The following is a 15,816-nucleotide window of genomic DNA, read 5'->3' on the forward strand; positions in this document are numbered from 1 at the left end:
CACCGATGGGCATCTGACTGCTGCTACCCCAGCGCGCCATGACACTTTCCTCTCCAGTGATTGAGGAGCTCCTCACTGCCACGTCCAGTGGAAACGTCTCTGTCCTTGGCGTCCTTGACTCTGGATGTGATCCCGTCGAGCCGCCTCCCTCCTGAAGTTCCCCCTCCTGGTGTCTGCAACGGCGTCTCCGGGGCTTCCTCTCTGCCTTGGAAGCCTCCCTGGGTTCCTCGTCTCCCAACACAGCTCTGGTCTTTCTCAGAAAGCCAACTCCCATCCCTCCCAGCATGGAATCCCCGGGGCCGGACACACGACAGGTACGCGGGGGACGTGCTGCTTGGAGGATGAATGAATGAGCCGCTGCCTCCAGCTGCGACGATTCTCCGGAGCCTGCCCTCCGGGATTTCCACTTGGGCCGAGGCAGGACGTTTGCTCCAAGCTGTCGTTTATTTCCATGTCCCCAGAAAATCCCTTACTCTGTCCGTTACTAGCTGTGAGTCCAAGCAGGAAAATCTGCCTCCAGAATCAAATCTTCACTTTTTCAAGCTTTTAAGCATTTCTTAAGCCCACTCCGTCCTCTCCCAAGCCCAGTGGCACCCATCGTCCACTGGCTTTATCCAGTGTCCTCTTCACATCACGCCCCCTGTGCCTGGCCCTGTGGGGTGGCCCAGCTTCAGTCCCCTTCCTGTCAAGAACACCCTCACCCTCCACGCTCCTCCCAGGAGCACCCACCGCCCGTCCTGGGAGCCTGTCACCCGCTGCCGCCCCATCACTGCGGGTTCTCGCCTGCAATGCGCCCCCCGGCTCTCGTCCACCTAGAAAGCCCCCTGTCAGGTGGCAGCCCGGACTTCAACCCTCTGGGAAGACTCCCTGCCTCCATGGGGACCTGCCCTCCTCGCCAGCCCTTGTCATTCCCGCACTTGGTGCAAACTTGTTTCCCCAGCGGCGGTTCCGTGGAGCTGCTGCGCACTCACACTGTTCGCTCACACGGCTCTGGCTTCCTCGCTGTGACCCCGGTGCCTGGCGAGGCCCTGCACGTGGCATTTAGTATGCGAATGAGCAAGTGAGTGAATGATTTTGTGTGCAACCCTGAAACAGGCCCCCAGCCTCGCCTTCCTCTGGCACAGTTTGGAACAGGAAAACCAAAACCCAACTCACGGGTTCCACCCGAGGTCCGCCGGGTTGATGTAGAGGATGCCGGCCCTGGAGACGGTGGCCGGGGTGGCCGTCCTCAGGTGGCTGATCTCAAACACCAGCCTCATGGTGCGGTTCAAGGGGATTCGCTCGTTGCTGGCCAGGGTGAGGACCTAGGAGGGAGACAGCGAGCCGTGGGGCCGCGTCACCCTGACGGGGTTCCAAGGTCGTCGCTTGGAGCGAATCTCTGAGCAGGGAGGAGGGACTCGGCAACCCTGCACCGTCCCCCGATGACAAGCGGCCTTTACAAGCCCAGTGTTGCTCAGCCTTCCTTGACGCCAGCCCCCGCTGTGCCCTGCCCGGGACGGTGGGGTGGCTTTCACGCCCGCACGCCAGGCAGGACGCGCTGCAGGGCAACTTGTGTTCTCGAGCCCTCGCCTTTCCCGGAAAGCCTCGCGGTCCCTCCTCCGCCCAACTGATTATCGTTTTTTAAAGCTGCTTCTAGATAATTCCGAATGTCTTTGCTGCCTCCCTAAATGTGACCTGTTGTTCTCATGCTGTGCTGCGTGTAAATTGGAGCACATGTCCCAGGTGCTACCCTGAGCCACCAGCTGCCGGGAACAACGTGAGACACAGCGCGTGTGGACGTGGAAACGTCTTGGGACCAGGAACTTCCTCTTCGGTGGCACCAGCCGCCGAGGGTCTGAGCGTGTGCATCCCCACGACCCCCACCCCTCCTTCCTGTGGCCGCACCTTGTTGTCGTCCATGACGGTGTTGAGGGACTCGATCCACATAGGGTCTATATCCCCATCGAGGACGATCCACTTGGGGCCGTCGTGAGTGATGTTGGCCAGGTCGCGCATGATGGTGGAGAACAGGCCTGGGGGCGCAGCGGCTGTCAGCGGGCACAGGGCCTGCCGGCTGATCCTGGCGCCCTCCCCTCCCCACTCTACGTCTCTCCCCCTCCCCCGGCCCTCTCCTTCTCTCTCTCAGAGGTGGCCTGTCCCCTACTTCAGAGGGACAACAGGCCCCAAGGACCTGAGTGGCTGGGCTCCTTTCCCTCCCTCCTCCTTGCCCTGAGGACCAGGTGGGCTCCCTCTGATGTGCCCCACCAGGCCCTGCCTTTGCCCTCTGACCCTGCACCCCCTTCCCCTGTAGGCTTAACACCCCCACGTGGGCATCCCCTCCAGGCTGGGCGCTGTGCCCCTCCACCCACCCACTCTGTCTCTCAGCAGAGGTCTGTTGAGCATGTGCCATGTGTCAGGTGTGGGGGGCTTGGGGTACAAAGCCCAGGACAATCACAGTCCCCTACCCCCATGGAGCTCGTGTTCTCGTGGGGGAGAAACGAGACACACACGCAGAGGCTAGAGTCCTGCGCCAGGCAGGGCCCCCACCCCCCACCTGGCCATGCCTCAGCCCCCACCCACAGCCCGCTCTTGGATGTCAGAGTTCTCTCCACGAAGTGCAAACCCCTCGGCCACTTCCCAGGAGAAACGCCCTCCCGGAGCCCGGCTGACCGAGGTGTGGCCTCCCCGTGCCCAGCGTCCAGCCTGCCTGTCCAGCCTCACCCTGCGCCCTCCAGCCTGTCCTTGCTTGGGCTTGCAGCCTGCGATTCTCAGAGGTCGCAGCTCCCGCGGCCCACGGCCCCCACAGCACTGTCACCGCAGTGCTGACCGCACGGCTGTCTGCCTGCTCTGCCCCTGGCTGGGAGCCCACGAGGGTCCCCCCCAGGGAGCTGCTCATGGCGGAGCACTGCCCGCCGCGTCCCAGACCCCCTCCTGATACCGTCTTTCCACTCCCTGGTGGCCGGGTTAATGATGCCAAAGAGCTCGTCGCAGGTGACGGCCTTGGGGTCCAGGTCCACGGCGACCGGCTTCCTCTTCATGTTCTGGTAGGTCTTGTTGAGGGATTTGAGGACCTGAGTGAAAGCAGGAAGCCACTTGCCTGTGCCCTGATGTCCCCGGCACATCCTACACCGGCCCCAGGACGGCCCGTGGGCCTGCACGGGTGGCGAGGCCGTTTATGTGAGCCCAGACCCCTTTATGACCACGAGTGGCTCCTTCTCTGATCTGGTTTGCTTTGGTGGCGCGTAGGTGAGTGTGTGTCCCCCCAGCAACCACCAGGGTGGCCGGAGATGGGAGCCAAGCGTTCGCGTCCACAGGCCACAGGGGCTGTGTGAGACCTCGCTGAGCTCTGAAAAGACTCACCGTAGCGTCTTCCTCCCAATGCAAGTAACACAAGCTCGCCGGGAGAACGGCTAAGTGGAGAAAGCCACCCCAGTGCTTCCCCCCAGACAAAATGAGTTTCAAGGACATTTAAGGCTGTTCCGTTTGTATGCGTGTGTATGTTCCTTCTTAGGAAATTGGAAAAGTAACCTGCTGTGGGCCTCCCCGTGTTATTACTGTGGGAACGATCTTCAGCAATAGCACGAGAGTCTGACCCATGGGCGGCGAGTGCACGCCGGCCGGTATAGAATTTTCCAGTGTCACAGACTTTAGTAACATCAGCCGCCACCCTCCACGTCTCACCACACCCCAGGCCACGGCAGGGGACAGGAGGTGGGGGTGGGGCTGGCTGCAGGGGGTGGGGACAGGAAGACGGGAGAAGCAAGGTGGGGAGGAAGCCCCATCGGTGGGCCGGGGGCTGTGGCGGCTCCTCCCCTCCCCCTCAGCCCCAGTGTCCTTCCTGGACCATGACACGTTGGGGTCCAGGGGGATTCCCTGGGGTGGGGGCAGGTGATACAGGCTGGCCCTTCACCCCAGCCCTCCCCCACCTGGCCAGCTGCCTGCAGGGTCCTTCGGGGGGACGTACCTGAGACTTGCCGCTGCCCGCGTTCCCGATGACAAACACCGAGTGCCGCACCTGCAGCAGCTCCTCCAGCTGCACGACCTTGAGCACGAAGCTGTCCTCTGCCTGCAGCTTGAGCTCCACGATGCTTTGCTTGATGACCTGGGGGACGCAGGCAAGGGCAGGAGCAAAGTCGAAATGGCCTTTCTTTCTGGTGGGGGCCTCCTGCCCAGTGGCAGAGGTGGGACGGGAACAGCTGCCCTCCAAGGCGATGTGTTTGCAAGTTCTGCTGTCGGGAGCTCGGACTGCCCCACTGCGGCCTCGAGAGGGGACGGGTTTGCTCGAAGCCTCCCAGCCCCAGCTGAGAGAGTGACCCCAGCCAGGCCCAGGAAGGCAGCTGTGGCCCCAGGGTCTTTCTGGTAGCACGTATGACGTGGGCCACCTGCCCCAGGGTTGCATTTGCCACGTGGAACCAGCGCAGGGCCCTGGGCGGGACAGAAGCCCCAGGCGAGGCAGGACTGTGGCCCGGGTAACTACCTTCTCAAAGTTCAGGTCTCGTTTGCGAGGCACGTCCAGAGCCGGGAAGAGGTCCCCAATCAGCCCCATGAACACGGGCAGGTCGTCAGTCACGATCTTGGGGATGTTGAAGTCTCTCAGAGCCCTCATGAGCACCTGGTCCTCTGCCCGGCTGGGGTCCCCCCTCTTCAGGGAGCCGGCCACCACCAGCACGGACTTGATGGCTCGCAAGCCCCAGTCGTAGTGATCCTGCAGGCAGTGGGGACGGGCGGGCAGAGGTGAGTGCCCTGTCCCACGCTGGCCGGCTGGCACTGCCAGGCCCAGGAGGGCTGGGGGGCAACCTCGGCCGCTGCCTGCATTTTTAACACCCCCTTGCACCCTGCCCCCCAGCCCCATGAGCTCCAGAGCACTGAGAACACACCTGCTTGGAGAGCAGCTCCTTGCACAAGGTGTAGAGGGTGATGAACTTCCTGGCCAGAAGGCGGGCTTCCAGAAAGCCCTCGGCCACCAGCATGATCTCGCATATCAGTTCAAAGTCGGGGACGACCATGGCGCACGGCCTGGGGGGATCAGTACAGGTGGGCTTCTCTCCCTCCCCTCCCCCACACGCCTCTACCTGTCCCTCTTCACCTGGGAGCACACGCCTTGCCTGCCAGGTGGACCAGAGCAGGTGGGCTGCCTCCTGGGGCCCAGAGCCGGGTTCCCACCCCACCCCTGCCCTTCCCTTGGGTGCCTCTAGCCCCCAAGGGTGACCTCTCTGAGCGTCAACATGAAGCCTGCCTTCCGTCGGCCTGCAGGATGGCAGGTGTGTCCCAGGTGGGGACCCCGCGGTGGGGACCCCGCTGTGGGGAAGGCAGAGAGCTTTTGGGTGCCCTCTCCTGCCTGCTGATGCCTGTCCAGGGAGCCTTGTCGCCCACGGCTCCTCCCTCCTCTGCTGCCCTCTGCTCACTGCCGGGCACGGCAAGGCCAGCCCGAGTCACCTCGGCCACGCACCTTCCACCTGGGCCACGCACCTGAACAGGGCCTTTAAGTTCTCGGGCAGCTCCGTGCGCCCAGCATACCCAGGGTTCATGGTGATGAAGATGCCCACGGTGGGGATGAGACGTATCATCTCTCCGAGGAAATTAAATGTTTTTTTCTTGGCCCGAATGGCATCTTGGACACATTTGACCTGAGCGGTTGGTACACAGACACGTCAACACGGAAGCGACCGGCTTCGTTGCACCACACGGGTCTTCGTGTTAAAGTGCGTGGCTGTGAATTTCCAGTGTCCCCTGGTTTCTTTCTTTTTGAGACAGAGTCTCTCTCTGTTGCCCAGGCTAGAGTGCTGTGACGTCAGCCTACCTCACAGCAACCTCAAACTCCTGGGCTCAAGCAATCCTCCTGCCTCAGCCTCCCGAGTAGTTGGGACTACAGGCACGCGCCACCATGCCCGGCTAATTTTTTCTATATATATTTTTAGTTGGACAGATAATTTCTTTCTATTTTTTAGTAGAGATGGGGTCTCGCTCTTGCTCAGGCTGGTCTTGAACTCCTGACCTTGAGTGGTCCTCCCACCTTGGCCTCCCAGAGTGCTGGGATTACAGGCGTGAGCCACTGCACTCGGCCCTGGTTTCTTTTTTTAATTGAGCTTTTTTTAAATTGGGGGCTGTTGTAGACTCACACGCATTTGTGAGAGACATGTGGAGGGACCCCGCGCCCAGCGGGACATCTTGCACGGCCACAGTGCGCTGCCACGCGGGGTCCTGACCCCCCACTGCCCTCTCACCCTCACCCCCACGCCGGGCCCCCTAGGGATGAGCCTCTGTTCTCCACTTCTGTGGCCCCGTCATCGTCATCGCACAAATGCCACCTGAGTGGAGCCTCCTGAGATGGGCTTTTGTCACTCGGCGCAGCTCTCTGCAGGGGCCTCGGCTGTCGCCAGAACCAGCCGTTCCCTCCGCGGTTTCCCTGAGTGGGGCCCCAGCTCCCAGCCTTCCCCTGCATCCTCTTGCTACTCTCGGAGGACTGCTTAGTGGCCTGCTCCACATCGGACCACCTGATGGTCTTTAAAGTTAAATCTAGGACCTCAGGGTTCCTCATCTGCATTTGGTCCCTTGCGGACACCTGCCAGGGCAGCTGCAGATCTCCAAGTCCCCACTTGGGGGCGCCCAACACTCGCAGTGAGACGTCTCCCGCCTGACTTCCCCAGTCTCCCGGTGGGCTCCAAGTTCTGCTGCCCGGGTGTCCCGCCCCCATCCCACTGGTCTGTAGAGGGCGCCGGACGCCCTCTGTGCCAGACCTCCCCTCCCCTCCCCCTCGGGCTCTGCACACACACTCGGGTTTGCTCACTGGCTTTGGGGGTGGGCAGCAACTCTGCTAACGCACTGGGGCTGGGGCTGGGGCAGGGGGCCCAGGCAGTGGCCAGCACCGCCCGCAGGTCGGCCGTGGGCCCAGGCACTCAGGGATGCTTCTGGCCAGAGCGGTGTCAATCCAGGGGGGAGCAGCCACCCGCGGCCACCTCTAATCCCACCAGTAAACCCGTGTCATCAATCCCTGTTTTCTTATAGAACAGAAAACAGAGGTGCAGAGAGTTTAAACCACTGCCAAGCAGAGAGTTAGGGAGTTAAATCAGTAAATTTAAAGCGGGCCTTGCACCCAGGCTGGGGTCCCACGCCCCTCTCCTGAGCTCCGTATTGTGGGAAGGGGCGTCTCAGCACCACCCCCCATCCACTTCCTGACTCTGTCTCCTCCTGGCCTGTCGCAGCTGATCAGGCCTCAGCTCTCCTTAGCCCAGCGGGGCGCGACCCCAGCAGGCATGGGTTTCAATGCAGAAACGCTCATCCGGTCACGTGCCAGGGGCCCACGTGGGTGACTTTAACACGTGGGGGGGTGCTCCCCAACCCGCGAACGCCGCCCCTGCCTTGCCCCGCCCCCCACCGCGTGTCCTGTGCTCCGGCAGAGTGTGCGGGCACGTTCCCTGCCTCCCTGCCTCCCTCCTTCCCTGCCATTCCCCCCTGCACCCTCGTCTGATGGAGAAACTCCTGTGTGTCCCCCAGTGCCCGGCTCCACAGACACCTGCAACAGAGCCCCGTGTCCTCCTCTGCCGGGCAGTCAATCCTGCCCTCACATGCACGCGGTAACACACGTGCTCCCGTACCAGACTCTTCCCGTCTTCTCCTGCTGAACGAGGCCTAACCAGGCTGTGGCCCTGGGGGACCGGCTGGGGGTCCCACTCATCTTTGTGCCACACGAGCGCCCAGTGCCCCGAGTGCTGCAGGCGGGCAAGGAGGGTCTGTCCTCGCGTGGGAAGGGTGTGAGGTAACGGGAAGGCGGCCAGTCGCCCTCTGCGAGCTCCAGACCTGGGCGAGGTCCTACCTGCACGGCGATCACGGATAAGACCTCAACCGAGATCCGGTTAAACTCGTCAAAGCAGCCCCAGGCGCCCGTCTGCGCCAGGCCCTTGTAGATGTTTCCGCAGGACTAGACGGGGCGAGAGCGGAGGTGGCGTTGGGGAAAGGAAGGGCTGGGAGGGCGGGGGGCCCACAGGGGTGTTCACTGCCCTCAGCTCAGCCCCCCTGGGGACATCTGGGCCTTCTAAAGGCCACCAGGTGGGACCACCCACGTCCCAGAGAGGGCCAACCCCTCAGACGGCAGGTGCCAGGAGGAGCCGTCTTTTCGCCCGGATCCCACTCTCCCGAGGACGGAGGCTCCGCTAGGGCCCCTGAGCACAGGGCTCGGACAAGCGCACCCTCGCAAAATCCAGTGCTTGCGTGGTCTCTTAGCCCTTTCCTTTTATGCACACGAAGGAGGGGAGCCCCTCCAGGCGGGCGCGGGGGCCCAGCCGGGCAGTCGGGGTGATTCTCCCGGTTTCCAGCTAGGATTCCAGGCGGTTACGACACCCCTTCAGCTTGGATTTCACTCCTCTAAAGTCCAGGAGGCTGCAGTGGACTGTGTGGCCCTGCAGCCCAGGGGCAGGGGCCCCGTCCTCAGCCACAGGACGGCGTGCCCGGATCATGGGGCTCAGATCCAGGTTGGGGAGGAGAGGCCTCTGCAGGCCCAGGGTCCTGAACTAGGGGACTGTCCCCACCCTCTCCTCGTGCAAGAGGCTGCAGCGGCTGGGACCAACGAGACATCCCCTCTCTGCTTAGCCCTTGGAGAACAGTCTCTGATGACCAGCAGGACCTGGCCAGTCCCCTGCCCCCCCGCCCCCAGCCCACCTGGACACAGCTGCTGCCCACACCCTGTGCACGACCGACCGTGAAGGAGGCCCTCCCCTGTCTGCAGGAATCTTGGCACAAGGTCGAGCGACGGTTGCCCCAGGGCAGGGGCAGGGCAGGACCTTTGGGGCTGAGTTTGTCAATGCCGGGAGTCTCTTCAGACAGGCCACACAAAGGGGACGCTGTCAGCTATCAGGGGGGCCCCAGTGCCACCTCCCCAGGGTACCATTCACATGTGTCCAGGGATTGAGAGCTCGCTGCAGGGCCTCCTAGGACAGGGCCTCCTGGGACAGGGCCTCCTGGGACAGGGCGCTCGGATCTGTTCTCCTGTGGGGACCTTGGGTCCCACCTCTGGGCCTCAGCCGCATACCTTGTAGTCCATTTGCTCGGAGCAGTTGAAGACGTACACCATGGTGCCCAGCGCCCTGCCCAGGTCCTTGGTCGTCTCCGTCTTGCCGGTCCCGGCGGGGCCAGCGGGGGCCCCGCCCATGATCAGATGGAGGGACTGTGTCAGGGTGATGTAGCACCTGCGGGGCCTCTGCTTAGCTCGCGGGCCAGGGACCCCACAGCCGCCCCCTGCCCTTGCTCTGCGGTTCCCGCTAGTTCTGCCACCGCACCTGCTCGGCCCAGGAGGCACAGCGGGGGGCGGGCAGGGGGACCTCAGATGGGACTGGGGGGCAGACACTGCCCGGGGCAGACGCGGCACAGGCACCTTTCCCGCTGGGCACTCGGGCAGGGAGCACTACCAAACCGAGAACGGTCGTGACAACACCCCCCACTTCGTCGCTCAGAGCAGCTCTGGTCTGAGTGCTTTTGGGTGTTGAATAACGTAATCAACCCGCAACAAGCTCACGGGGAGCCATAAAACGCCATCCCCACGTTGCAGGCCCAGAGAGGCCGAGGAGCTCCCCCAAGGCCACACAGCTCGGGTCAGAATGAGGATACGGAGCTAGAGGCCTGGCACCCTGCAGGTGGCAGGACTGACTCTGAACATGGGTCCACCTGACCCAGTGCCAACTCTTTCAGCCTCGGCAGCTGATGTCCCAGCCCGACAGTGAATCATGGAGAAGGGACCAAAGGGAACGTGTGACTCGTTTAGGGACGGGCATTAGGGGCCCGCGGACGCGTCCTCACCTGTCAGTGAGCGGGGTGATGACCAGCCGCGGCGTGTTGCCCAGATACTCGTAGGAATACTGGATCTGGGCATCGCAGATGTTGGCATAGCAGTGTCGCTTCTCCTCGTCCCAGCGGTGCCGGAGCTGGGACTGCCAGGTGAAGGCCTGAGAACTCTCCACCTGCAGAAGGAGCCAGGGCTCTTGCTGTCGGCCGAGTGGAACGCAAGAGGCAGACCCGACCCAGGACGGCCAGCCCGCCTCTGGGCTGGTCCCCGGGCCCTCAGGGCACCGTCCCTGGCCCTCTTTCCTCTCTTGGCGCCCACTTCCAACCTTATCGCTGCCCCCAGCGAATCTTGCTAAAGAATGAGCACTTCCGACGAGCGGGTGCTGCTCGCAGTGGCTGCGTGGCGCTTACCAGGGGCAAGTCTAGGTGAGAGATTTGGTGGCTGCCACCAGCATAGAGTCACTGCCCCAGGACGTGGCAATGGCAGGGCTGGAGCCCCCAAAAGCACGGCCCCAACCCAGTCCCCTGGCCCTTCCCCAGCCACTCCCTGGGGACAGCGAGCGCTCGTGCCTTGGCAGTGATCATTTTGGCCACCACGTCACGTGCGTGCACATCGATGGTGCAGATGGTCATGATCTTCATCCTGTCGCCAGCATTGAGGTTCCCGATGAGCAGCGTGATGAGCGCGTTCAGCTGGCTGATCTGCGGGGGGAGGGGCGCCGTCACCGAGACGCTGCAGGGCGCCCACCAAGTGCTGGGTGGTCCCCCTGCCGGGTGCCCAGGCCCTGTGGGTGCTCAGGGAGCTCATGGCCGCGTGGGGAAGCCCCCCCCCCACGCTCCTGTTTACAATAATGAAAATAGGGGAACATTCTGCGTCTCTCCAATTGGCTGGCGTGTTAAGCCGTGGGACGCCCCATGATAGGAGCCGCTAACAACGACGTAGTGGAAGAAAAGCATATTAAGTAAAAACAGCTGATTTTAAAGCTGTGCAGATAGTTTGTCTATTTTCACACAGAAAGTGCACACAAAAGATTAGAAGGATGCATAAGAACGTGTTGACGGTGTTATATTTGGGTGGTGGGGGTACGGATAGCTTTTCCTTCTTTTATTTTAAAAATTATCTTTAGTTTTCATATTTCTAACCAAGAATGTTTAAGAAAAAAGACTTGCAGTAGCATGAGATGATTTCCAGACAAGAAATTAAAGTTACATGTTTCTGAAGATGTTACCGCTGGGCATGGGCTGGGGACAAGGACCTGACAGCGTCTGATCTGCGGGAACAGCCATTTCACACGGGTCAGCCTTGGGGACGAAGATGCCTCTGGTCGCCGCCTGGCAGAGTTTGAGCCCGACGCGTGCGGCCACGCACCTGCTTTTTGTTGTAATCTTTGATGGCGTTCTCGTAGCCTTCCTCCAGCCTCGAAAACGCCAGGCCCACCTCGGTGGTCCACCAGATCTGGGTGCACGTGAGGGCAATCTGGAAACAGACAGGGCCCCCACGCTGTGACCAATTACCACTGTTAGAAAAGTTCACGCCAATAACTCGAGTTGCTCTCCAGCGGCGTGTGGCTAACAGAGGGGCCACAGGGACACATCACTCCCCCGCGCCTCAGCGCCACCCCTCACCCGCCACGCCTCCCCCCAGACCTGGGCGGGGTAGTCAAAGATCCACTGCTCCCGCGGCTTCTCCTCGTACGTCACCACAGCCTCTGGAATTTCGTGTCGGAGGGTGGCGACCATCCTGTCCAGCACGCGATTCAGCCAGACCTCCACCTGGGGACGGTGCCACGTGAGTGCCTCTAGTCCTGATGACCGGCTTTGTTGTACAGAAAAAAATCTACTCTCTGTCCTCATCAAACGTCAAGGGTTTCACCGAGCAGTAAAAATGACGCACTTAAAATACGTGGTTGGGACGTTCCGCTGTAAACGCCGGCAAAACCTGCTGCGTTAAGCATCCAGGCACAGGAGTGACGGGACCCAGAGAAAAATCTAGAAGAGTGAGCCGAGCCTATGTCCCTGAGCTGTCGCTGATGCTGAGATGGGACATCTGGGGGCTCCGCCCAGCGGCGCCCTGGCTTGCTCAGCGAGTGGCTGCGGGATGGTGAGCTGCCCCCGGGACCCTGTTGCCGCTGAGTCTTACCAACAAGACTTATTTATATTGTAAAATACAAGCCCTCAACTAACTGCTACTGGGAGGGAAAAAACATCCTCAGTGGGTCCTGGTATCCTTTTTTTTCACCTGGGAACGCAGTGCTGGCAGCCCTGCTGTCGTGGCAGTTGTGTCCGATGGCTCCTGCCACGGCCCGCCCAGCCCCACCCCTGGAAAGCAGACCATGTCGGGTTTTCTTGTGTGAGATTTTTTTTTTCCCACAACTGATTTAACTCCAAATTACATCTTCCTTAGGCTAATGCCAAAATCCTTTCCGTTGCTTGATGAATAGTTGGGGAATGAGACAGGGGAGGGGACAGCTCGTCAGCAGAAGGAGCCAGCCCAGAGCTTGGGGACGTGCTCGCTAGAAAAGGGAAGAGGCTGCCCGAGACCAGAGCAACGCGGCCAGGTAGTTTGGACAGGTGTTAGAAATCAGCGGCTCAGATATGTGTGGCAACCTCCAAAGCAATCCCCTTGGCAAGCCATAAAAAAAAATCCAGTGGCATCAACAAGCCCTTCTCTTCCTTCTCCCCTTCCCTCCCCGTTTCTCTCAAAATACCCCTCGTGCTACAAGGGTAAGGCTCTGCTAGAAACTCTAGAAAGAAGTCAGTCTCTAAGTGTTTTCTTTTTTATTTTTAGAGACAGGGTCTTACTTTGTCACCCAGGCTGGAGTGCAGTGGTGGGATCATAGCTCACTCCAGCCTCAAACTCCTGGGCTCAGGTGATCCTCCTGCCTCAGCCTCCCGAGTAGCTGGGACCCAGCTAATTTTTAAAAGATTTATTTTGTAGAGATGAGGTCTCGCTATGTTGCCCAGACTGGTCTCAAATGCCCGGCCTCAAGTGATCCTCCTACCTTGGCCTCCCAAAGTGCTGGGATGACAGGCGTGAGCCACCACTCCCGGGCCCTTAAGTGTTTTCTAGAAACGCAGAGGATCGGAACAGTCTCCTGGACATCTCTGTGTGAGGACACGTGGCCCTTCCTCTAGCTGCGCGCTGTGCCACCATGCTGGGTCCGCCGTGCGGCGCACACACACTCACCTGCCCCGAGAGGTCACATTCTTGATCAAACTCCACATACTCGTCCTCCTTGCTGTACATGCCCAGGCCAAACTTGAGCGGCTTTTCGTTGGCATCGAGCCGGAACTTGAGTTTACACAGGCTGTCGAAGAGTTTGGACAGGTGGCGGCTCACCTGGGTGGCGGGGAGAAACCAGAATTACGCAGCTGAGGGATCTGAAAGGGACATGCATGGCTTGAGCTCTCCTTGGGTGGCTTTAAGCATCTTTCTGTCTGTCTGTCTTTAACACACTCCCCGTCTTTGACCAGCGTTAAGTAACCCTGGCTTCTCCAACAAGAAGAGCCAGTGGGAGCTGCTCTCAGGCCGGGCACAGAAACCGGGCCGGGAATCCCAGAGCTTCCGGACAAAGGTCTGTTCTTCAGGGTTTCTCTTCCTTGAGAGGGTTTGGGCCCAGCCCCCAGGCCACACACTCAGACCCTTAGCTGCAGGTCATCCCTGCGTGTTCCTTTGTCTCGTGTATCCCATAACTTTAGATTAAAATAAAATATAATAGTTTCCCCTTCGCCTAGTTAGTTAACTCTTTTCTTTTTCAGAAAAGCCTCAAAGAAACGCTTCTTGCTGGCTCCTGGGCCTCTGACGGTCCGAGGGGGCCCAGCGAGTGGGTGTATCGTTCAGAGACGGCGGCTCACCAAGCCCTGGCACCTGCCCCGTTTCTCCAGGACAGGAAAATGAGGAAAGGAGGGTAGATTAATCTGCCCAAATACAGCAAGGGCAGAGCGGGCTGTGAGACGAGTCCCACCCATTTCTGCCTTGGTGGGCACCCTGGGCAGTCCCTGGTGTGGAGGATCTCGCGCAGATGACACGGGACATCCAGGGACACTGCTCCTCCCTCCCCAGGCTGCCCAGACGGAGGGGCCCGGCCTGCCTGGGCCTGGGTCCAGGGCACAATGCTGGCTCGTCCGCCGCGTGCCAGGGCCCCGCCTACCTCCACAGGGTCGTTGCCGTTGGAGAGGATGTCCAGCAGGTCGGCCGAGGACACGAAGTAGAACCTGGGGAAGGCCAGTCTCTTGGTCTCCAGGTATTCCGCCAGGGCCTTCTCGCACACGGCCAGGCTGCGGGGACGGAGGGGAAGGAGCCGGTCAGCGCCGCTCTGCAGGCCCTTCCAGCCCAGCCTGTCGGCACGTCGGACTCATGGGCCTGGAGACGCCCGGTCTCTTGTTCACAGGCCCGGTTCAATCCAGAACTTCCTACCCGATGCTCTCATCCCTTTGCCAGCCCCTGACCTGGTGCGCATGCCTGGGCAGGAGGCAGTGTCATCCAACCTCCGTGGTCATTGCTTCTGCCACCGCGAGGCCAGCATGGCAGGATGTGGCCCGGGGAGAGGGGATGTGGCAGCCCCCGACCCGTGGTTCTGCCCTGTCCTAACCAGCAGGCCGCACAGGACTCTGGCTCCCCCTGCCACTGGCTACCGCCCCATCTGGACAGGGGTGGGGCCCACCTTTTCTTCAGGGCCTCCAGTTTGTCATAGAGACCCGGCTTGTTGGTAGCTTCCACCACGTTGGGTGTTTTCACCGCGTCTTGCATCAAGGCCTAGGAAGGGAAGGGATCGTCGAGGGGTCAGGAGCCCTGTTGTGGCCCACGGCCATTCCTGGAAGTACCCAGGAGCCAGCAAGCCACGCTGACCTTGAACTCCAGGTCGATGACATCGAAGCGCCTGGAGTCCTCTGGGAGCTGGGCTCGGATGTCCTCAGACCCGATGAAGATGCTCTCCAGGTGGCTCCAGGTCCTCTGGACCTCAAACCAGATGGAGATGACCGAGTCCGCCGTGGACAGCTTCTGCTGCCAGCTGGTCACCTCCTTCAGGAAGTGGGACAGGTACTTGGACATCATCAGGTTCTGCAGCTGCACCTGGTTGTCCTCTAGCGTCTCCACCAGGACCTCGTCCGACTTGAGCATCATGGTGCCCGTCCGCGGATGTGGCTCGTGCTCGAACTCCATCGTGGTCCAGGTGCTGTCCAAGGCTTTCAGTACCTTTCGGGGGAATGTGGGAAGGTCACCAGGCATCTGAGTGTGAAACTAAGGACGGACCCAGAGTTCCTAGACGGTGGCGTGAAGCCCGCTTTAAGAAAGCCAGCACGCTCACGCCAGCACTACCCGTGGGAGCTGAGAGCTGGGAGCTGGGAGCCAGCCATGTGTCCATCTACCGGCACGTGGATCAGTACATGTCCTGCCCACACAAGGGAGTGTCACTCAGCCATGACAAGGAATGAGGTCCAGGTGCCACAGTGCAGATGGCAGGGTGGAGAAGCCACACACAAAAGGCCCCATACTGTGTGAGAAGGAGTGACGAATGTGCCACCCTGGCACACTGCTGTGTTAAAGGCACTTGAAGAACAGCAGGTGCAGGAAGGTTACTGTGACCTTCATTCTCTTCCTCAGCAGGAGGTGAGATTCCCAGGTGAAAAGTGCCCTCCCGGCACCCGAGGGAAGTGTCCTTCTTATCGAGTTCGGGCAGCTGAGGCCCAGAGAAGTCTGCTCGCACCGACCTTGTTAGAACCACTCTTGCCTTCTGTCCCCACCATTCGTCACCTCCACGACTCACCACCCTTCCCGCAAGTCAGTACCACGTGTTCAACTCAACCATGTTTTGGGGTCATTTCCTTATGAGACACTCCCATGCTGCGCAAAGGTGTGTTAAATAACTTGCATGTTTTTCTCCTCTGGATCTGCCTCATGTCAATTTAATTCTCGAGCCCAGCTGAAAAAAACCCTGAAAGGGTCCAGGTAAAATTTCACCTCCCCTGTGTTGGATGCCATTCCTGGGGAGGTCCGGGACAGGGAATCCGGAGAGAGAGTGGGTTAGTGACTGCCCAGAGTGCAGGGAGGGGGCTGTGAGC

The 15,816-nt window shown here is 60.7% G+C and overlaps 1 protein-coding gene across 1 annotated transcript in view; it reads right to left on the reverse strand.

Annotated features, from left to right (window-relative positions):
* The window catches only part of DNAH17 (dynein axonemal heavy chain 17), a 103,457-nt gene that overhangs the window by 44,487 nt on the left and 43,154 nt on the right, over window positions 1-15,816 (reverse strand). The window contains exons 27-43 of the mRNA XM_069482930.1: window positions 14,603-14,950; window positions 14,418-14,509; window positions 13,905-14,031; window positions 12,941-13,093; window positions 11,401-11,526; window positions 11,123-11,230; window positions 10,324-10,455; window positions 9,769-9,929; window positions 9,005-9,161; window positions 7,793-7,897; window positions 5,449-5,606; window positions 4,857-4,995; window positions 4,457-4,684; window positions 3,944-4,081; window positions 2,918-3,050; window positions 1,885-2,012; window positions 1,156-1,304 (exon numbers count right to left, since the gene is read on the reverse strand). Of these exons, the coding sequence (XP_069339031.1) occupies window positions 1,156-1,304; window positions 1,885-2,012; window positions 2,918-3,050; window positions 3,944-4,081; window positions 4,457-4,684; window positions 4,857-4,995; window positions 5,449-5,606; window positions 7,793-7,897; window positions 9,005-9,161; window positions 9,769-9,929; window positions 10,324-10,455; window positions 11,123-11,230; window positions 11,401-11,526; window positions 12,941-13,093; window positions 13,905-14,031; window positions 14,418-14,509; window positions 14,603-14,950 (2,582 nt within the window). The remainder of the gene's footprint in view (window positions 1-1,155; window positions 1,305-1,884; window positions 2,013-2,917; window positions 3,051-3,943; window positions 4,082-4,456; window positions 4,685-4,856; window positions 4,996-5,448; window positions 5,607-7,792; window positions 7,898-9,004; window positions 9,162-9,768; window positions 9,930-10,323; window positions 10,456-11,122; window positions 11,231-11,400; window positions 11,527-12,940; window positions 13,094-13,904; window positions 14,032-14,417; window positions 14,510-14,602; window positions 14,951-15,816) is intronic.

Source organism: Eulemur rufifrons, chromosome 9 (assembly GCF_041146395.1).
Source record: "Eulemur rufifrons isolate Redbay chromosome 9, OSU_ERuf_1, whole genome shotgun sequence".
Taxonomy (NCBI): domain Eukaryota; kingdom Metazoa; phylum Chordata; class Mammalia; order Primates; family Lemuridae; genus Eulemur; species Eulemur rufifrons.